Here is a 20,867-nt window from a genome sequence, read left to right on the forward strand (position 1 = left end):
TATTTCGGTCTTGCTGATTTCGGCCCTACGTGAACCGTCCTAATAGCTGTTAAAAAACCCATACAAATGAGTGGCAGTCTAGGAACGGGCGCAAGCAGGAAATGTGGAAATTATGTGGATTGAAACTCAAAACAAATCCAATTGTTAATTCTAAAATAGAATATATTGGATTTACCCAGACCTAGTATGATGAGTCAAAAACGGAGAAGATGAGTGAAATGGATCATCAAAAGAAAGCGCAGGCCGGGCACGGATTTCTGGCATCCTGTATGGAAAATGGATAAACCTGTCGAAAAATCTAGGGGAACAATGGGGGACTTCCCGTCGCCTAAAAGGCATGATTTAGAGGGGTCCGCTAAACCTTTCTTGTTGGTGAAAACTCGATCTCAATCAACTTTCACCGGCAAGTAAAGTTTAGCCCGTCCCTCCAGATTAAGTATTTTAGCCAACGGGAAGTCCTCCATATCCTTATAGTGAATTTCGCCTGTTTTTCTATACCTTTCCTTCCACCTACTGTCTTTTTTCAAATTGTCATTTCCCCAGTTTCATTGTTATTTTGAAGTCCCTCCTGAGTCCTCGAAGAGTTCAGAACCTCGGCCTGTAAATATGCAGACGCGGATGTTCCTCCGCGATGCGCGCGCTCAATGGAGTGAACCCTGAATCATTAGCAGGAAATACTGTCAATCTGAGCGTGAAGAGTTCGAGTTTCTTGTTCCAGTCGGGCTTTGCTTTACTCACATCGTTCGTGCAATGGCCACTCGCCAGTCTCGACCACGGGGAAAGTTTGCGTCGTCACCTGGGCTAGGGCAGGTGCGCCGTTCTCCCTGCCGAAAAGCACAAGAAATCAAGAGTCAGGCGATGTTGAATTATCTCATGGGCCCCTGAAAAAGAACCCTTACATGGGCCATAAGCTGAAACGAAGGCTATATCGCCCAACATTACGAATGCCGCAATCACCGAATACAAAAAGCCAGTGGTTTCCATCCAGAATGACGTTCGTTGGCTCAAACCGAAGGCCTTGCTCAGTTACATCTTCTAGCGGCTCATTATCAAAGCCTCCGCGCATCACATGTGGAGTCAATACGAGGCGCATGGCTTCCTCTGGAGCCAAATCCCTGAAATGATTTGTTGCAGAAATAAGAAATTCATTAAAGCTAGAAAGGCGGTGAGGGTAGGGATCCGTGTTCAAATGAGGGAACTCACACTTCTCGTCCATCTATGAGCCGGATGACCTCAACCATCGGCGCGGGGACGATAGGAAGTCCATAAGGACCAACTAGCGTCTCAGCCGCGAATTCAGGCTGCTGGATTACCCGCAGCTCATATCTACTTTGAGCCCTTCAAAAGGCAATATTGAACGAGTCAGCATGGAGAGGAGAAAAAATAAGATCAACTGCCGCTCATATTCAGTTGTCAGCAGGATGCTAGCGGAGTCGCGAGTGCAAATAATTGCGCCTGACACTCACATCTCAAGTCAGGAACACCGTCAAGTCTTCCGTGATGGCGCACTGGGGCCGACTGGGGCCAATACTAGTAGTCATATATAGTTTCTCCTTGCAAGATTCCTTCTCCAGGGGAGCCTCGAGCTGTCATACCACGCTTCCTCCCTCGAGAAGGTTTTTCCGGAGACTGAAAGCACCCATTCCCAATTGGGAAAATACATAACTATTCACCAAAAGGGGGTATGCAGTCCAAACCCAGCCCTGATTTAAGTTTTGATTACCAGTTTCGCATTGTAAACAGGAAATTGCGTAGCTGCCACGTGCGAAATTTGGCATCCGCGTCTCCGGAGGATTATAAATACACGTTTTGAAAGGCAACGCGAAACTATTTGTGTGTAAAGCGTCCTTATGGCATAATCTGTTCCTCAGCCTAACTTTTGAATAAAGCCCTTCAATGTATTCTGTCTCACCTTCCAGACCGGGAAGGGGTCCATTGAGTTGCATATTTGCCCGCCAGGGCCATATTGAGCCATGGATCCGATGGCTTGTCTACTCGGGCTTGAGATAAGCTATTCCGCACCATTAGTTCAAAATGAAGGCGTATGATTCATGGTGGACCATCCACGTGATTTTCTTCTTCGGGAAAGGGTCAGGCAACAGTCTATGCTTCCATAGCTACCAAGAGGCACAAATCTCTAATTTCTCTTGGAAGGTACATAAAGCTTCCGGCCAAACATTTCTCCCGGTTATTTGTGGCTGTGCTTTGCGTAGGGGAATACATTTTGGGGGTTGAAGAAATGCCGAGGAATTCGGAATATATCGATAGTATAGAGAAAAGAGATGTCCCATAAACTACGGAATTATTGGCCTATGTTTATTTCTAATTGCCCACAGGTTTGGTAGCTGAGAGATAAAGACCTCGCCTAACGAAGGGCTTCGAATGATTATGGTGTTTTTTTTTTCGCGTTTCCTATGACAAGGTCGACTTGTGCCTTTTCTTTGACGTTTCGCTCTTTTCTCGAGGTCCTCTAATCCTCTGCCTGCTCCCCCATCTCAATGTATTTTACTGTAGCCTTGGAAGGCAAGTTACTTAGAATTCTTCGAGCACGTTAATGTGCGAGGTTCCTCTTGAGCAATCACGCGTGGCAGGACTTCATGTTCGGTTAGCATGTTCCCTCCCTCCTCGCCGGTGGGGTAAACCACTTGTCGCATTGCGCCGACCGGAGATTCAGTTTTGGGCCTACTTGTTTAAGTTGGGACCTCATGCCTTGACCAGTTCGCAAAACAGTGGAGATTTTTCACCTCTCAACAGCTAGGCAATCCTGCTGTTTACTAATGCGCACCGTTGGTCTTAACATAAAACGATTCACGTTATGCCTTGAGCCCCCGCCCTGGAAGGTTCCTATACCGGACAGCGAGGAGCATGATAGCGTGCTTTGCCAGGCAGAATAATCTGTGCCTAGTCTAAGACCGCTGATCAAAATGTCCTCAGCATGAGTTTGAGTACCTATAAATTCGAGCAACTTTTTGAAAGAACCCCCAGCTTCTCATCGCACTAACTTCTTGGATTCCAACCCTGACACAGTCACCAACAAAACCCAAAACTTCAGTCAAGGCAATCTTCAGTCTCGCGTTTTCCTTCCAGGTCTCCGATTTTCTTTCTCAAGCATCATCTCACCGTTGAATACCTCAGCCATGCAAGTGAAGGAAGTACCCTCAGATGTGGATGTTTTGATCATCGGAGCCGTGCGCCTTTTTAATAAACCTCTTATGCCGGTACCTCAAGGCTAATCCGTTTCAAATTATTTTAGGGTCCAGCCGGTCTTATGGCGGCAGCGTCTCTGGCACGCTATGGTATTCACAATGTCCGCATCGTTGATAAGCGAGGTACAAAGGTAAAAATGAAAACTCTACCTTTTCATGTTTGGTGGCTCAGGTGCTCCGTACGCTGCATACTAAATAACTTCCTCCCGTCCGCAGGTCTTTACTGGTCAAGCCGATGGCCTCAACCCACGATCCTTAGAGGCAAGTCAAGAGTTAACCTAGTCATGTGCATCCCGTTGGTGCAATTCAAATTAACATTCATAATCTTATCCACAGGTATTTCAAGCCTTGGGAATGGGTGCTCGATTATTCGAGGAGGTCAATCAGTTAGGGGAAATTTGCTTTTGGAATCCCGACTCGGACGGCAAAATCGGTCGCACTGCCCGAATTCCAGACGTGAATTGATTCTCCTCTCTAATCATATTCCCTGATCATCACGTCCTTTCAGAAATTCTTACAATCGCTCCCATGAATCTTGGGTTGAATCCAATTCAGACTATCCCAGGCATCTCTCCATATCAACAATCAGTTGTGCACCAAGGACGAATCGAGCGCATGTTTTTGGACAAAATTTCCGAATGGTCAACACCATCATCTTCTGACAGCTCCGCATTACCTTGCATGAAAGTAGAGAGAGCCGTTTGCCCCGAAATGCTCATCCTACCGCCACTCTCGGCATCGGCATTATCTGATTCAGCGGAGGAGCGCATTATCGTCCGACTTCGTCACCTTACCCAAGAAGAAGCTCAGCCAGCGCAGTTTTCTCCCATGGCCCCAGATGGAATCTTCCGATCTAATATGTTTCAAGATGACGCGTTGGATGTAAATCCAGTTGGGTTCCCAAGCGAGGAAGTCATCGAAGAAGTCCGCTGCCGGTTCGTGATTGGTGCTGATGGAGCTAGGAGTTGGACACGACAAGCAATCGGGTATGAATTGGTGGGCGAGAGTGATGACTTTTTCTGGGGTGTTTTGGATGGTGTTCCGATCACAAATTTGTGAGTATTCTGGATGGACATAGATTTTAATCTGTGAGACGTCACCGCTGAGATGATTTATTTTGATATGTAACCTAATAGCCCCGATATTAGGATGCGATGTGCCATTCATTCTGCCCAGAATGGTTCAGTCATGATTATACCCCGAGAGCAAGATATGGTCCGGCTTTATATCCAGATACCCCAACCTGAAAAGGGAAAAAGACCCAATCGTGCCGATGTCACCCCCGACAGATTGCTGAAGGCCGCTCAATCAATCTTTGCACCCTACACGATGGAAATACCAAAGATTGAATGGGTAAATGTCCACTTCATTCACGAACACCTGTTGCATGCCCTTCCTAATATCTGTAATTTACAAAATCAGTATACGTGCTATGAAATAGGGCAACGCTTGGCCAATCATTGGTCCTGGAACGACCGGGTCTTTATTGCTGGCGATGCATGTCATACACATTCCCCAAAAGCTGGTCAGGGGATGAAGTGAGTACTATTTGCTATTTCCCAGTTCCAGGAAGGTCTTTACTGACGTAGCTCCTGCGGCCCTTCTTGTGCAGCATATCAATGGCCGATACCTTCAACTTGGCTTGGAAGCTGGCCCACGTCCTTCAAGGAAGGGCTCATCCGAGTATTCTGCAGACGTATGAAATAGAGCGAGCTCAAATCGCAAAGGAATTGATCGAATTTGACCAAAAGGTAACATTGGCTCGCCTCCGCTCTATGTACCCGAGATTTTCTGCTATCATAGTCCGACTGATGATTATGAATTTCATCAGTTTGCTCGACTGTTCTCAGGGAAGCCAGCAAAAGACGTGCTTGACGAATCAGGGATTTCTATGGAAGAATTTCAAAGCACAGTGCAGCGAGGAAACATTTTCTCTAGTGGCACTTCGGTTGATTATCCATCCAGCTTACTGGTATCCAAGAATGCAAGGCAAAAAATTGCACGCGAACTCGCCAGCAACCTTCCCGTCGGCCCCCGTCTTTACAGTCGCCAAGTAGTTGGTGTGGCTGATGCCAAGCCATACATGCTGGGGGATTTAGCTTGCGCGGATGGCCGATGGAAAATTTTGCTCTTCGGTGGCGACGTCAAGAAGTATTCTGGTTGCAGGCTCCGCTTGGATAAACTCTGCAAGTTCTTGGCTGATGACGTTGCCAGCCCTATCATCAAGTACACTCCCAGTGACGCGAACTTGGACTCGGTTTTCAATTTCATCACTATCCTGGCTTCACCGCGTGTCCAAATGGAGTGCGACGACTTCCATGATATCCTTCGACCGAAACAGGGAAAGAACGGTTTCCAGGCTTATAAGAAAATGTAACTCAACTTCTGTACTCATTCCTTGACTCAGAAACCAATTCTGACAGTTCAACCCTGCCACAGATTCTCTGACGACGAAAGTTACCACCGAGGACACGGAAAAATCTATGAGAACTACGGAATTGACCCTAAAGTTGGATGCATGGTGGTCGTTCGGCCTGATCAGTATGTTTCGCTTGTGACAGAGATCGGCGATCACGCTGGACTAGGTAAAGCACAATCCATTGCTGTCTTTCATAACCGTGGATTTTCCATCAGGTATCTGACCAACTTTTGTGGTTGTATAGCTGCTTTTTTCGATTCATTCATGCTGCCTGCTCGAAGTTCTGTGTCGTCTTTACATGTTCAAGTCTCTCAAATCACAATCTGACACTAATATGCGCTTGGTTTAATTTTTTGATCCTTCAAGTTCACCTAATGTATGTAAGTATTAGTGTAGTTTTTGAACATCTTGATTACTTACTTTTTATCAGTGCAGATGTAGAAGGACATGCGTATAATGGTTGTAGCAGTTGCCGTAGTTTTCTTAGGAATAAATCCTCACAAATCTTTAATGCAGTGGATATCAATGGTTGAAGGTTCAGATGAGACCGACAATGGCTCTTGGGCTATATTTAGGTTCAATCCTGTTCATGGCTTCTGTCGGATTCTGTCGGATTGGTACATTTCGGTACAGGAGGAGTCATGTTATGGAACAGCTTGTTTGTCCATCAACAGTAATTGGCTTCAGCACCGGGTCAGATTTACTAGGCGATAAGACTGTCAATCCATCAATTACCATGTGGTCTTACCCATGCTAACCAGTAACTCGCTGATATGGTCGAAAGGTCTCGGCAGCGTAATGTGCTCCTCTTGCAAACTAGTTAAACCAAGCTCAGGATACTAACTGGCTAGGATTCACCTTTTCTTCTCTAGCTTCAAAAAACACGCTACAATCAAGTAGGATAACAGTAACCAAAAAATGATGCTTTTTTTGGACTTGTTATGAATTTCTGAATCATAAGAAATGTACCTGGATGGAAGACTCTCACACAATTACATACATGCCCCCGATGGAGAACTAAATCACTGATTGATATATACGTATACACATTGTCTGGGCAGATTTTTTTCAACATTGCTCATTTCTGTCTTCTACAGTGGTTGGATAGAAGGAATGCGAGGAATTTGGTGCAGAAGATCAGAATGCAAGATGTTTCCCCCCCTTTTCTTTAGAGCGTGAAGCAATCCAATCCTTGATGGGGCTTGAAACAAAAGAAGCGAGTTGCAGAAGCAGAAAGAACCAAAAGAAGGGGTGAAGGATGGGCTATTTCGAGGATTGAGGAGGATGAGGTTTAGGCAGGGAGCGATTGAGAGACTCTTGGATGGAGAGATGTTCGAGTTTGGTCTGTTTGTGCAAGTCTTCGAGTTCGGCTTCCCGGCTGACCAATCGTCTCTCCATCCCTTGTACGAGCAACTGAACTTGCGCCAATTGCAGACTGAGTTTCTCGGAGGGTGTGTTGGGAATGGCAGTGGAGTTGATTGTGGAAGGTGAGGATTGGATCCGAGCGGGTAGCGAGTTCTGCTTCATCGTCCCTCCCGGTGAACTGTCGTTCATACTCGGAATCGTCTCCTCCCAATCCGGACCATACACTTTCGCTAGTAGATTCGACATCTTGGTCATTTTTACCTTGGTCGCTTCTAGTTCGATCAATGAGCGTTCATTTTCTCGTTGATACCCACTGAGCAACTGGATTCGAATGCAAAGCAAGTCAGTAAGATTATTGCCACAGGTATGCTGAGGAGCAGGAAGATGTGTGAATGTTCAGCTAACTTTCTCCTGTTCATCAAACTGCCTCTCCAGTTCTTGGTATTCTCTTGCACCCAAGAGTTTCCCGTCAGCTTTGGCTTTGTTATCCCCTTTGAGCTCGATCAACTCGCGCTCTAGTTTGGTATTTTGCAAGGCCAATTCTTCGCGAGCTGTCTGAGATTCGGCCAGCTGACGACGCAGGTTGAGGATGAGCGTTGATTCGCTTGATTTGGGTGACGACTGGCGATGATTGTTGGGAGGGTCAGAGGAGGATTGGTATTGAGATTTGAGATGCATCGAGTCCGGATCGCTCTTTGACGGCTTGGTGGACTCTTGTGAACCGGATAATGGTCTTGAGGAGTGATGAGCCTTGGAGGGCGATGGATCGAAAGGATGGAGTGAGTTGGGTTCGGCGATGCCGTCGAGGTTTTCGACCTCCTCCCAATCGGTGACCGCTTCCTGCTTGTCGGGCGACGACTTGTGGGCTCTTCGGGCTGTTGGCGTAAGTCCGAGCGACTTGAGGATGCCACCCGACTCCTCATCCGCCTTGGCTTTCCGACTGGCCATGTCTTTCGAGTTGATCAGGCGGCGTGTTTTGCCCAGAGTTGGTTTCGGAGCCAGTCGCGCGCTTGCGGATGGGCCGGTGAGGGTCTCGGTGAGTGATTGTTTGACAAAGGAATTGTCCTCGGCGGCCATGGTATCGATGAAGGTGGTGATTATGTAGTCGCTGTGAAGGATATTCACCCTGTGGTAGTTCTGTTTTCGTGAGCGTGCAGCTTGGAGGTGGTGTGGAGTGGAATCTGAGATTGGAATATGTAGGCCTCCGTCACTCCAAGTCACAAGATCGGTTGTTGTTGGTCGAGCATCCATCCCTCCCGGCGGCTTCGAAGAAAAGCGGTCATAGTGCTGATCTACCAGGTCTTTCAAGTTTCACGACTCTTACTTGTGTTACACTTGTCTTCGCAACCACACCTAATCCCCACAACTGACGTGCTACGATGACATCAATTGATCTGCGGAGGCAAACGACCACGCGAACCTGGGTACAAAGCTGGCGAGTGGGTTGGGAACCGTCAATCGCCAAGTCGATCGCTGACTGTAGCTCATCATTAGCATCAAACATTTGGGGAATGTTTCTGTGATTCCGATTGCTGCTGACCAGTTGCTCCTGGTAAAAGCTAATCGAAAGTGGAACTCAATCCTTGCCAATGCAATCAGCTGAACTTCATTTTCGCTGAGGCAAATCCTAGAAAAGAGTTCTTATCATTTCTGACATGCAATCGATTGGACAAGTACTCTGCGCCAACAAGAAAATACATACCACTGCAGTGTCAAAGATGAGATGAAGGCGCATACATAGTGAAAATGAGAAACAGATCAGTCAACCCCATTCACGAAGGGCGCCGGTGCCTCCCGTCGGCCGGGTCAAGGCCTGCGGCCTAGGTTGTATGAATCGGAGGCAGTCCTGATTCGGCATGTTTACGTAATCTTCAGGAGTGGCCCAATCCGGCGAGAGCTTTGTGTCTTCCAACATCTGCTTCCGTCGACCGACATCAGGGAAGACCGGCGAACCGACGGTGGGCTAATGTACCAATCCCGGCCATCAGCCAGCGAAGATGTGATACACCGGCCCAAATCAAGTTCGCCTCTCCCCCCGCCCCGTCGAGCCGACTGAGCTCCCGCCAATCGAGACTGACAGCCACCCGCAAACACGGAAAAGTTCTTTCTTGTTGATTAAACTATCATGGCCAAGCAACAACCAACCGCAACTCAGGATATCACATTTTCAGATTTCTGCACGTACCTCGACAAGATTGCCTCCAGAAAGTCCAAGAAAGCCGGAGCTCGCAAGCAACCAGCCCATGATTCGTCCAATCAGGCCGCGGAAGACTTCGAGGAATGGGTCAATCTTCATTGGCCGGTTTCCAGAAACACAGGAAAAATCATCTTTCGCTTGCTCTTTCCCAATCAAGACGTCAGGCGCACGTTAGTCGTCCACCCCTTCGGTTTGATGTCTGCTCCAGTCCCATTGCAAACAACCTGACTCTGTGCAATTTTCCACTTCTAATACAATAATAGGTACGGGCTTAAAGAGGCCAAGCTGGGGAAATATTTGGGCACCCTTTTTTCAGTGCAAACCGGTCGTGGCAAGAGAGGCGAGGGACTGGTCGCATGGAATTCGACGACCGAAGATCAAAACGGGCTCGAGACTGGAAGAGCCGGCTGCCTGGGATTAGAACTCGAAAAGATTCTCACAGAAGGGGTGCGGCGAAATCCAATCTAGATTCACTGATTCGATGTCCCTGGCCTTTACGCTCCGGATCGGTTTCTATTTGATAGGGTCATAATAAGTATGAAGTTTTGAAACTGTCGGATGTGGACCAGTTTCTTGACGAATTAGCCGCAAAATCCCCTTGGTCCAATCTTGGCAGTGAGCAACACGCTCTACCTGCGAAAAGAGTCGGGTCATTGATAACGTTGATTCGGTTTATTTTGTTTTGTATTACAGAAGGTCCTGCTCGCCCACCTCCAAGACCTGACACGGATATCCTGCATAATCTCTATATCCCGTTATCCGCACGACAAGCTGCGTATATGACCCAGGCGAGTAGTTCTGAAGATCCTTGCTAACCTGCTTGCAACTAATCCTGTCAATCGAACCTACCGTAGATCATTCTGAAAGACCTGCGCCCTCTACTCTATCCAATACCTTCTCTTTCGGTGTATAGATCTCTCACGGATTACGATAGCACAGCCTTCAAGGAAATCAGTCCGTACTGTATGATGAAAGCCTGGCATTGGGCTATGCCAACTATTTACCGAGCCAAGGCAGATTTCGATGTGGCGGCCGATTTATGCGAACAAATTCCAAGAGGTATGTTCAATACTTGGAGCTTTGTATCGACCTGGAACTAGAATTAATCAAACCTTCCAGATAAAACGCAGCTTTCAACTCGCACAAAGGAACTACTCCGAAGATTTGCCAAACCTAAACTGGGCACATGCGTCAATGTTGGTTATATTCATTTGTACGCAAGTGACTAGCTTCCCTCAGGTACTGAAATTGTTGGCTTAATAGATCCCCAAATGCGTCAAAGCTTCCGGGCCCTGCCTTGCAGCCCCGCTATCTAAGTTGACAGATCAAGTCTGGGCTGAAACAAAAATGGATGGAGAGCGGTAAGCATGTCTCTCAACAAAAATGCACAACTATTCTGATTTTCACAATCCGGCATCGAAATTTGGTAGAATGCAAATTCACATTGATACATCGAAGCCAAAAACGGAGCAAATTCAGATCTTTAGTAAGAGCCATCGGGATAGTACCAGTGAAAGAGCACCTACGCATGAGTTAGCGCTTCAAACATCTGTTTCTTGGTTGGTTTCATCATGCAAGACTGCTGAAGTTTCCTGCATCATAACTTCTTTAGCTTGATTCGAGCAACTCTTGGGCTTCATTCAAAAACCACACCAGAATCCTTGGGGTCACTTTCGCGTCCAAAGACACACGAACAAATCAAATCAGGTATATTTGAGGCCGAGATGGTCGCGTGGAACATGGATCAGGGTCAAGTTGACGAATTTTGGCGAATAAGGGAGCTGAAAAAAAAACCTGGACAAGTTGACGATAAGTGAGTGGGAGGCGAATTTTCCAACCACATGCGTTTCTGGAGCCAACTCGTCACTCTAACCACTATTTCAATCCTCACGTAGCGAAATTGACAACCGACCCACTACTCCGTCCACGGACAGCCAGGACGACACGAATAGCCAACATCTCTCTGACCGCGCATCTCGTCACCTTGCATTATGTTTTTTTGATGTACTTTACCTGAATGGTGAAAGTCTTCTTGAAAGTACGTTGAGAGTTCCGTGTCGAAGTTTGAAGTTTTCATCCACCCAATACTGACTATCCACACTCTACAGGTCCATATAACCAGCGAAGGCGTACCTTGGAAACGTGCATTCATGTGATTCCACACTTTAGCATGCTAGTGGATAGGAAATCGTTTGACATGAGTCGTGAGTCCGGCAAGGAAGCACTGCGCCAACATTATGCCAGAGTGATAGCCGAGCGCCATGGTATGTCTATAACTTAGTCATTCGTCATAGATGATCGTGATTTGACCATCCTTTTGCGATTGATTCGACATTACCAGAAGGATTAATCCTCAAGACAGCTGCGTCGGTATACAACGACTCTAGAAGTGAACACAAGTGGCTCAAAGTGAAAAAAGGTATCCGAGATCTGTTTACTTCTGATTTCTTCTCCATTCGAAGTTCTGCGCCCACTCATAGATCTCAACTTTCTTGCCTTCTCATCAGACTATATAGCTGGCTATGGAGACACAGCCGATTATGCAATTATTGGAGCTGCCTGGGATCAAAACAGGGGACGGGAACTGGGGGGTGAGGCAACAGAAACTATTTGACCTATTATTTGAAGGTTAACATTTTGAATGATGTGCCCAGTACCCACTTCAACATATACATCGTGGTACATCGGGATGTGTGACAACACTCTTGACATCGAAAGAACGGTTTGCTTGTTTTATTTATTTATTTCTGCACTTTCTCTTGTATGTTCGGTGTGTACTGAGTTTCTTGCTGTCTTCACTTGCCAACAGCCCGGTACCCGCCCACATTTCCGCCTGATTTTCACGTTTCTTTCGTATGGGTTCACACGTCAGCAACTTGAAAGGGCTAACCGAATCGCCCAAGACGCCGGTGGCGAGACTCCCGATATATCTGAAGTAAGGAAATTCCATGGCTACTTTTTCTGGATCTATAGCTCAGTCTGTACCTTTTTTCGACACAGGCAAGGCAGGACTGGCCTTTCACCTTTGAAGTGGCCCGGGACTTAAAAAAGCCTGCCGTCATATTTAAAAAACCCCTTGTCTTTGAATTAATGGGCTCTGGTTTTACTAAGCGCTCTAGAAAACATGTGAGCCCAGATTTTATTTCTTCTTTTATGAGGTTGTTATTTTCTCACCTCGAACCTGCATTTCAATTGGCTCTGGACTAAAGGAGTATGAACTGAGATGGCCCCGAATCACAAAGATGCACGACCCGGGGGAGCGAGATTGGACCGACGCTGTTGATCTTGAAACACACGACGAGATGGCCCAGAGGGCGACCGATCCCAAGCTCTTGAACATTGCCGACCTCATCTCGGGTGGCAGTCAGCAGGCAGCAGAAAATGGTTTCCAAGCTGAGGTGGACAAGTGGAGTGAAAAGTTAAAGACGGGTGATCTGAATTGGCGTTCAAGAGGTCGAAACTTGCCATCCGACTTGTCTGAGACCTCCGCCCGAGTCATCGCTCACAAGCCAGCTAAATTTCCTCATCCGAACTTCGACTCACCAATTTCTAAAGGCAAAAAATCCTCCAAATCCGATCAGCAAACAGAAGGCACCTCTCGCAAATCTAGAGTCCTCAGCACACCTGACGATACCGCAATTGTCGCCGACGTTGAACCAACAATCCGCTCCAAATCGTCAACATCAAAAGAGGTCCAAGCGGGCGTTCAAAGTAGTCCACAAGCTGAGCTGACACTTTTCAGTGGCATTGAATCGATTATGACATCTTTAAAGCGAAAGGCCTCTGGATCTGAAATAGACAAAGGCACTTCAGCGGCTCCCCAGATGGTGTTGGACTCCGAACATGGCGCAGAATCGAAAACCAAGCGCCGGAAGACTTCGGATCAAAAGCCCCATCCTGAAGTTTTTCCAGAGAGGGCTACTCTCGTGACCGCCCCCAAGGAAAAATCCGCACTCCCGAAATTCGCCAGCCCAAAGGACACACCCACCTCCCGGAAACGTCCAATTCCTAGGAAAAGTTTAGAAACACCGCCCGCCAAAAGGTCATCTACTCTAACACGAGTGCAGTCGTCAACTAGTTCAATCACTGGTTCGGTGGCACCCGAGATGCGCAATTACTTTGCGAATGATTTACTCGATATTGAAAAAGAGGCAATGTCCTCACCTTTGAACCCTATCAAGGACCCGCCCGCAGGCAAAACCAGCATCCCAAATATAACTAGCTCCGCCAACTTAACTTCCGGGCTGATAGCGAGCTCTTCGATCTCAGTACAACTTAATCAGCCGGTTACTGATCCACCTCCGCAAGACCGATCCACTACGCCGCCCGTTCAAAAAAGCAGACCCGGGCCATTAGCCTCAGTAACACATGGCATTCGAGACATTGAGGCAAGCACCAGCGCAAGTAGCGGAAATCCAGGCCTCGAGATTGCTAATGCAAAGAGTTCTGCCCCTCCTTGGCATCAGAAATCTGATGTACAATGGTGCCTAGTCCATGATGAGCAGACCTATGGTATCCAGGGTACCAAATTTGGTTCGGTGAGCCAGCTGTTACAATCATTGGAAATCAACCAAAAGGAGTTCGACCACAAACCGCAAACCGATTCTGCAAGCTACATCTTCATCGAAAATCCAACACCAGAAAGCCTGTGTCGGGTCCAAAAACAAGTCCTCTTCCGATCGCTGTCCAATCCTAGTATAGGTGTCGTTGGTTATGATGCTAAGGTTTTGAAACTCCCTCAATCTCATCGCGATGCTTGGAAAACATTCGAATTGTTCAGGTTTGATCCTTGCGTTCAAGAGCTTGAAGATAGTGGCAAACCAAACGAACAAAAGAACTAGTCAAGACTGGTCAACAGTTTCCTATTACATTCATTATTTATTTCTTCATAATCTATTGGATTTCACCTCAAGCACGAGATTGTTTCATTGGATAAACACTTCTCCAGCAGCCCGAAGGATTCGATTTCACCTTCTTGATTGTGCATCGCGTGTAAAATACACTTTATTTAGTCTCTCATCTTTCTTTCGAATGTGTTGTGCATGATATCTTACCAGCAATTGCCAAAATCGTGCTTGTGTACATTTAGCCCGGGCGGATCTCACTCAAAGAGCTAGCAGCTTTACAGCCTAGAGAAAACATATTTACATATGTAAATTGTCTAGCGAGTATCAATCTGATGTTTAGGTTTACATATGCAATAAATCGAGTTTTATGATTACAACTGTTGAGCCGTTAGTTCATTGGAGCAATCTGAGTTGAAAGAAAATAGGCTGGAAAAGCAGATGTTCACTGATTGGAAAGGATTAGATCAATGTTCTTGGCTCTCAAATGACTATCGGCGAAGAGCGCCTTGATCAATCTGACAATTTCTTGTCGGCTGAATTCACTGAGATGTCCCTCTTGATACATCCACATTATATCCGCCTTAAATGATTGGTAATTTTCAGTAACATACGAAAAGAACCCAATCAATCAGAAATCTTATCAAGTTTTCTTTTTTTTTGAAGAAGCGGGGTTGTGATTTAGACGTACCATCGAAGCTTCTAGTAATTCAGACAGGAAACAAAATTTAAACCAGCTCGGAACATATCGATAGATATCGGCCTACGAAATCAACAATAAGCATTAAACAAATCATGGGGTCAATCAGTCTGTCAAACAAACGTAAGAAAGAGGAGAGATTGACATGATCGAAGTCGGGTTGTAAGTCGAATAACTTGATCAGAGGATGGAGCGATTTGCAAATGATGTTCAATTGTTTTGAGTCGTTTTCTTCGATGTCAATCTGTTCTTCAATCTCATTCAAGATCCGTTGGAGTACAGATTCGACTAAGCGTCCCAGGGAATTCAGATACTCTGATCTTAGCATGACCGGCTATCAAATTAACCGAAGAAGAAAAAAATCACAGGTGCGTCAACAACATTATTCCGGGAGAATTTCGGATGATTAGTTGGCTTACCTTCCAAACTTGTGCTAGACTTGCGAGGGTGTGGGTAACTTGTTTACATGCTCGTTCGCAAGCTGAAAATCGGTCCTCGCGAGAAGTCTTCACGAAGCCTTCGGCTTCATTAAGACACTCCATCAAAGCAGCTGTTTGATTAGTCTAGAGAATCATAATCAGGTTGTTGTAAGCGAAACAATCGAGACTAAATCGAGATCTGAGATGGGCATCACCATTTGCTTCTCTCGAACTGTCACGCCCAGGGCCTTCAGCCGCTCAGAGAGTTTTGTAGTCTCTTCTAAATTATTTAATCGAGGAATAAGCTGGACTTGTTTTGATAACCAATCACAGTCGTTTGAAAATTGGACACTAAGTGAGGGAACTGAGTCGAGCAGCTTCGAGTGGTGAACAAACATCACAATCCGGAACAGATCTACCACATCCAATGCCAGTTTGATCAGACCAGGCGCAGACTGTGAGAGAAAAGGGCTGGGAAAACTTCTCGGGGTAACAGACAATCAGTAAAACTAGAAGTAATCTTCCATCCCTGACCTGATCAGATAAATCGTGTAGTTAAACTCACTCAGGCTTTTCAGTTTCAGCTGCGTCATCGACGACTTCTTGAACGATTTCCAAAACCCTCTGCGCTAATGTAGAAATTGTCAGCTGTCCCACATGGACAGTTTTACCAAGAGATAGGTTGTCTGGAACGGCCGTATTAGAATGGTTGCTTGCAGGGTTTTCTTGGGGCTGATTGATTTCCTGAGTTGGGTTCTCACTAGGAATATCATCGGTCCAACCCCAGCCGTCATCATCTATTTCACTCGTGACAGGCGATGGCAGGCCTCCACGCAATCTCATCACTTCATCAGCGGTCGGAGTAGCTTCTTCTTGCTCGAAGCCCCACGCATCCGGGTCAGGATCTTCTTCCTCCTCGCCTTGATTAAGTTCTTTATCAAGTAGCGATGTCGGGTTGATTGTGGCTGACGTGTGTTCTTGGATCTTCGGACTTTCGTGGACGGTCGTACCATCCTCCTGCGACTCTACATCCAATACTGGCTCCTCATTTGATTCATCGAGACCCCATGCGTCTTCTTCAACTTCTTCGTCTAGCGTATCTTTCAAGGAAGGGGCGTGAGATTTGGTAGAAGTCGATGTATATGACGTTGCTGGATCTGCTAAGAGCTCTCCACTCATGTCCCAATCCACATCTTCCTCAGGTTTTTTATTTGCTTCATCCGCTAAGGATGTAGGCAGAGAACTTGACGGAGAAGACGGCTTGTTTGTCTGGGATGTAGGCAGAGAAGACTCGGATAAGCGGTCGATGATCTCGGGAGAAGAGGTCTTTTCTGTTGACGAAGATGAAGGCTCGTCGGATGCTTCAGGATTGAGGACGGTTTCTCGCTCGGGGCCAAAATTGAACAAAGATCGAAAGTTCTTGGAGGATGGCGAGGTAGACGACGCCGGCTGTTGGGATGGTGGCTTGGATATCGTGTCGGCTGAGGGCTGATTATGATGAGAGGTACTTGAAACAAGATTGAATAAAGACCTGAAGCCTGCAGCTTGCTTAGGAGACTCGGATGATTGATAGTTTGCTGTGTCGACGGGCGCACTAGATGTAGGAGAATGGATAGCCGGGGATGATTCGTGGCCAGCGCCAGTTTCTTTGCGGGTCAAAGGTACAATTTCAGCTTCAGGTATAATTTCCCACTGCACTACAACGCTTTCCCATTGTGTGGTAACCATTTCACTCCTGGCACGTTCCAAGACCCGAGTGGCTACTTTATGAAGGAATCGATCTTGGACGTTGTTACACCATTCTACCAATCGATTCTTCTGGCGGTTGGAAAGCCAATCGTGATCTTGTAACCAATTCCCAAAGAGGCGAGTTTGATCTAAGAGGTTCATCAGTTGACTGAGACGGACCTTATCACGAGGAGAACTAGGCAAGCCAGAATCTAGAGCTTCGGTAAGTAATTTGGCTTCAAGGGGCGAGCATAAGTATTGAGAGAATGTATTCTGAAGAGATTTGGTCAAAAGTTTGTCTTGAAGGGTGGATAACAGTAAGCGAAATGAATCGTACAAATCAAGCCAATTCCCCTCAGCTTGCTGCTCGAAGGTCAATGCACAGCATGATTCATTTGAAGTTTCGGTGGGAATCAATTTCAGATGCGTTGAAGTATCGATGACAGAGTTGATGAGAGGAGTAACGATTTTTTCGATCAAGACATTTGAGATTCTTTGAAGGTGAGCAGTGATAAACTCTTGTCCACTAAGCGTTTGTAGAGCATCAACAGCTGAATTCCATTGAATTAACGATTGAGGCTGCTGAGGTGTTCTAGCGTTGACGAATAAATTGAACTTGAAGATCGAGTCCTCTGTTTGCTTGTGCTCATCCTGAAAAGTAACACACGCCCTGACATCATCAATCAACCGTTGCTTTAGGTCTTCTTCCAATTCTTGAATTCGATGCACGGCTCGCTTGGCAAGACTTGACGCTGATTGGTATTGTTTTAAAAGTGACACCTCTGATTTGGTTTGTGGTAATTTTGATACAGCGGTTATGAGATCGTCTGAATGAACGAGCTTTGAAAGTATCGCCAGTTGGTGATAGGCAGCTGACAGCGATTGGATGGCTTTCAAGTTTTGAGACGATTCAGAATGTTGGGCGGTAACGGCCTGGTGATGTTTGATGGCGGAAAGTAGGTTGGGGACCAGTCCATTCTAAGGTATCTCAGGAGCAACACGAAAATCAAAAGTATTATGTGATATTAGCACCCGAGGCTGGATTGATAGGGAGTACGCGAGTAAAGAGGATGGTTTTGAAAGAATGTGCTAACTATAGTGATAAATACTGACTTGAGGATCGTCCAGTTTTTCGTCGATTTGGTTTAGCTGAGCCTCTAGGTTTACGGATTGGTGATATAATGTCGATCCAGTGATCGATTGATGCTGAAAATCTGACCATCCAGCTTTAATGGTCGATTGAATGTCAGTCTTGGATTGGGTTTTCCCCCACATTTTAAAGAGATATTAATCAGTTTGGATAGATTGCACATTTAATGGGTATTTTCGGTCTTCTAACCTGTACTCGAGTGATCTCATTGTCTATCCGAACAAGGTGGTTCTTGATCGATTTCGAGCTGGTATCAGGAGATGAGTCAACCAGAGAGTCAAGAAAGCCGGCCATCTTGCCATTTGAATCCGAAGCAGCAACGACGGACATGATGGATCTTGAAGTCTTGAAAGTGTTGTTTTTTGGTTCTTGAGACGGGTTTCTCGAACTGTCGTCGCTCTGCGTGGCTTCGGGGTGGAATACATACATGTCACACACCAGCTCTCCCGCCTGTTCCAGCCTGTAATTGACCTGTCACGCGCTTGACTCTGGGACACACTCTCTACCGGTGTATGACAACTTTTCAAGCCAACAGGGCCCTGTTGACATCGATCTTAATTCTTCAAACGCAGCGGAATGGGTACGACGAACCCATCGGTACCGGACGATCTAATTGCCAGGTTGTGTCTGGCTGCTCTACGAGGTTGGTCTGAGGAGCTGTGCCTGCTGACCAAAAACTGCTATATTTTCGTATGTACCAGCCAATATTGCGCAACTACAGTTAGACTTCCTGCAGAAATTTGACATCAGTTTTGGATTTTTAGCAGTGAAGAGCAATTTGAGTTTATAGCTGACTCCCTATGCGACGATATAGCTCGCGAATTCTCGTATTCGCCCTAGTAAGTGATCGTCCGACGAGAAACTGCTTCGATCGGCGCCGCGTACCATGGCCTTATATTTTCGCCCAAAGTTCGAATTTTCGCGTAGGGGCCGCAATCTTGACGGTTGATGATGAAGTGATCACAGGATGCAATGTGGAAAATGCTGCTTTTAGTAAGTAGTGATGTAGATGTTTATGAAGAACAGAAACAAAATGAGCCTACTCGCTCATCTATTTTGAAATTACATAGGCCCAGGATCTTGTGCCGAAAGGACAGCGTTTGTCAAGGCCGTCGTGCGTCACCTACGTTTTTTTCCCTCGGATTGTTTGGTGACCCTTCTTGATGTATTGATAGAGCGAAGGAAAAAAGGAATTCAAGGCATTGGCAGTAGCAACGTTCGTGAAAAAATTCGTCTCATGAGGTCTTGGTTGATTGGAAGCTGATGCGCATTTTACAGTGATATCGACGGAGCATGCTCTCCTTGCGGGGTTTGCAGACAATTTGCACGAGAGTTTTGCAGCTTGGAAGTTCAGTACACGCGCTTTCAATTCCTGCCCATTCATCTCTCCTGACTATTGAATGCCGCGTATCACGAGGCAAATGATGGTTTGATCCCACAATCGTTACTCATCTGATGACTCTCACATCTCATCTTCTTCGTGCACAGATGCCGATATACATGGCACATAGTTCATTTTCTTCTTCCGACGATCTGGCCACGAAAGTTACGAAGAAAACTCTAGGCGAACTTTTGCCCATGAGCTTTGGTCCTGGAGATCTTGAGAGGGAAGCTTGAAAACAATCACCGAGCATTTCATCCCTTTCTTGTAGCTACTCGAGGTCAACATAATGATACAGCGATGCCGTGCAAATATCGTGGCAGGCAGGTTAAGGATTTAAGTGGTGTGCATGTGGCAGTCCTGTCAAAACCGCCCAGGATCTTTGGCCAAATGGGACAACTTGATTTGCCAAAAAACAAAGCTTCCCGGCGAAATAGGACACAACACTTCGCCAAGAAACTAATCTCCTCGGCAAAATGGTAAAAAGACACTTTGCCAATGGGAAATGATCCTTGGCGAACTGCTATGTACCGGCTCACCTATCAGGAGCAATCCTTCACATCAATTCGGCGAGGAGAATCCACCAAATGGTATGAACCGGTTCACTAAGATTTGTTCCTGCTACCAAGCTGGTACACTTTGTACCAACTGGTACACTCAATTAGTACGATCTGCGCCCGCTCGGCGGAGCCTGCTTGCCAACCTGGTAGAGACTATGCCAGAAGACGGACAGGAATGCCTGCTCGTCAAGCTGGTATACATTGTAGCAACTGCGAGCAGGATTACCATGCGCCGAGCTGGTAGAAAATTTGCCAGCTGGCGAGCAAAATTGCCGGACTCCTGAGCTGGTGAAGAATATAACGTTCGCCGAGGAGCAAATTTTCTGAGCGAAATGGTACAAAACACTTTGCCAAAGATCCTCGGCGATCTGCTGATCCGTCCCGGCTGGGGCGCACCCGTTGGCCGAGGATTAGTGTACCTCCGCGAGCTAGCTGGCAAGCTAGATTGCCTGATCACCGAGCTGAGGCAGTGTGCTGACTGGCGAGCAAAATTGTCAGCTGGTTATACAGATTATACTAATGAGCCAGCAGGATTTCCTGCCCACCCGGCTGGTATAAAAGTGTACCAGCTTGGCGGCAGAAATGATGCTTGTCGAAATGGCGTATAGCATTTGGCCAAGTAGTATGCAATACTCTGAACTTCATCAGGCCCTCTTCTGAGGGGCGGGGAGAAGCAACGGAAGGAGATCCTACGGGGCCCTCCTCCGGAGAGGCTTTGTTAAAGCTCGGTAATACTCCTGTGCAAAGTGGCATTCCCCAGTTTGCCGTTAAGTAATGCTACTAGGCGAACCAGTACAGTTCACCGAGGAGTAATGCCTGTCGGCAATGAGAAACTCCTAGTACTACCATCAATCAATGTTAGCAAAGCCCAGATTAACTGGGATATACGTAACCCAGC

At 46.6% G+C, this 20,867-nt stretch overlaps 6 protein-coding genes across 6 annotated transcripts; 3 read left to right on the top strand and 3 right to left on the bottom strand.

The window, feature by feature from the left end:
- Positions 1-585: 585 nt before the first annotated feature.
- Positions 586-2,612, bottom strand: PtA15_2A553 (uncharacterized protein; the record flags this gene model as incomplete). Its single annotated transcript, XM_053166584.1, has 5 exons — positions 586-656; positions 739-824; positions 900-1,115; positions 1,204-1,338; positions 2,551-2,612. The coding sequence occupies 5 exons, from the start codon at positions 2,610-2,612 to the stop codon at positions 586-588; spliced, it is 570 nt and encodes a 189-aa protein (XP_053017791.1).
- Positions 2,613-3,137: 525 nt separating this feature from the next.
- Positions 3,138-5,952, top strand: PtA15_2A554 (uncharacterized protein; the record flags this gene model as incomplete). The annotated part of the gene is made up of 11 exons (XM_053166585.1): positions 3,138-3,188; positions 3,254-3,337; positions 3,423-3,467; positions 3,543-3,662; positions 3,762-4,261; positions 4,343-4,559; positions 4,629-4,744; positions 4,819-4,957; positions 5,038-5,579; positions 5,646-5,791; positions 5,870-5,952. 11 exons carry the CDS (start codon positions 3,138-3,140, stop codon positions 5,950-5,952), a joined length of 2,043 nt encoding a protein of 680 aa, XP_053017792.1.
- Positions 5,953-6,888: 936 nt separating this feature from the next.
- On the bottom strand, positions 6,889-8,241 carry PtA15_2A555 (uncharacterized protein; the record flags this gene model as incomplete). Its single annotated transcript, XM_053166586.1, has 2 exons — positions 6,889-7,311; positions 7,396-8,241. The coding sequence occupies 2 exons, from the start codon at positions 8,239-8,241 to the stop codon at positions 6,889-6,891; spliced, it is 1,269 nt and encodes a 422-aa protein (XP_053017793.1).
- An 874-nt stretch (positions 8,242-9,115) lies between these two features.
- Positions 9,116-14,028, top strand: PtA15_2A556 (uncharacterized protein; the record flags this gene model as incomplete). The annotated part of the gene is made up of 17 exons (XM_053166587.1): positions 9,116-9,357; positions 9,451-9,634; positions 9,712-9,802; positions 9,881-9,975; positions 10,042-10,246; positions 10,307-10,383; positions 10,451-10,548; positions 10,618-10,719; positions 10,800-11,000; positions 11,083-11,225; positions 11,296-11,451; positions 11,529-11,606; positions 11,695-11,778; positions 11,842-11,909; positions 11,997-12,122; positions 12,188-12,313; positions 12,397-14,028. 17 exons carry the CDS (start codon positions 9,116-9,118, stop codon positions 14,026-14,028), a joined length of 3,708 nt encoding a protein of 1,235 aa, XP_053017794.1.
- A 448-nt stretch (positions 14,029-14,476) lies between these two features.
- PtA15_2A557 (uncharacterized protein) lies at positions 14,477-18,457 on the bottom strand (the record flags this gene model as incomplete). The annotated part of the gene is made up of 8 exons (XM_053166588.1): positions 14,477-14,614; positions 14,723-14,794; positions 14,877-15,065; positions 15,151-15,294; positions 15,366-15,630; positions 15,716-17,856; positions 17,992-18,129; positions 18,218-18,457. 8 exons carry the CDS (start codon positions 18,455-18,457, stop codon positions 14,477-14,479), a joined length of 3,327 nt encoding a protein of 1,108 aa, XP_053017795.1.
- A 147-nt stretch (positions 18,458-18,604) lies between these two features.
- Positions 18,605-19,645, top strand: PtA15_2A558 (uncharacterized protein; the record flags this gene model as incomplete). Its single annotated transcript, XM_053166589.1, has 7 exons — positions 18,605-18,671; positions 18,843-18,867; positions 18,939-19,021; positions 19,099-19,142; positions 19,204-19,244; positions 19,307-19,376; positions 19,517-19,645. The coding sequence occupies 7 exons, from the start codon at positions 18,605-18,607 to the stop codon at positions 19,643-19,645; spliced, it is 459 nt and encodes a 152-aa protein (XP_053017796.1).
- Between the last annotated feature and the right edge of the window lie 1,222 nt (positions 19,646-20,867).

This window comes from Puccinia triticina, chromosome 2A (assembly GCF_026914185.1).
Source record: "Puccinia triticina chromosome 2A, complete sequence".
NCBI lineage: Eukaryota > Fungi > Basidiomycota > Pucciniomycetes > Pucciniales > Pucciniaceae > Puccinia > Puccinia triticina.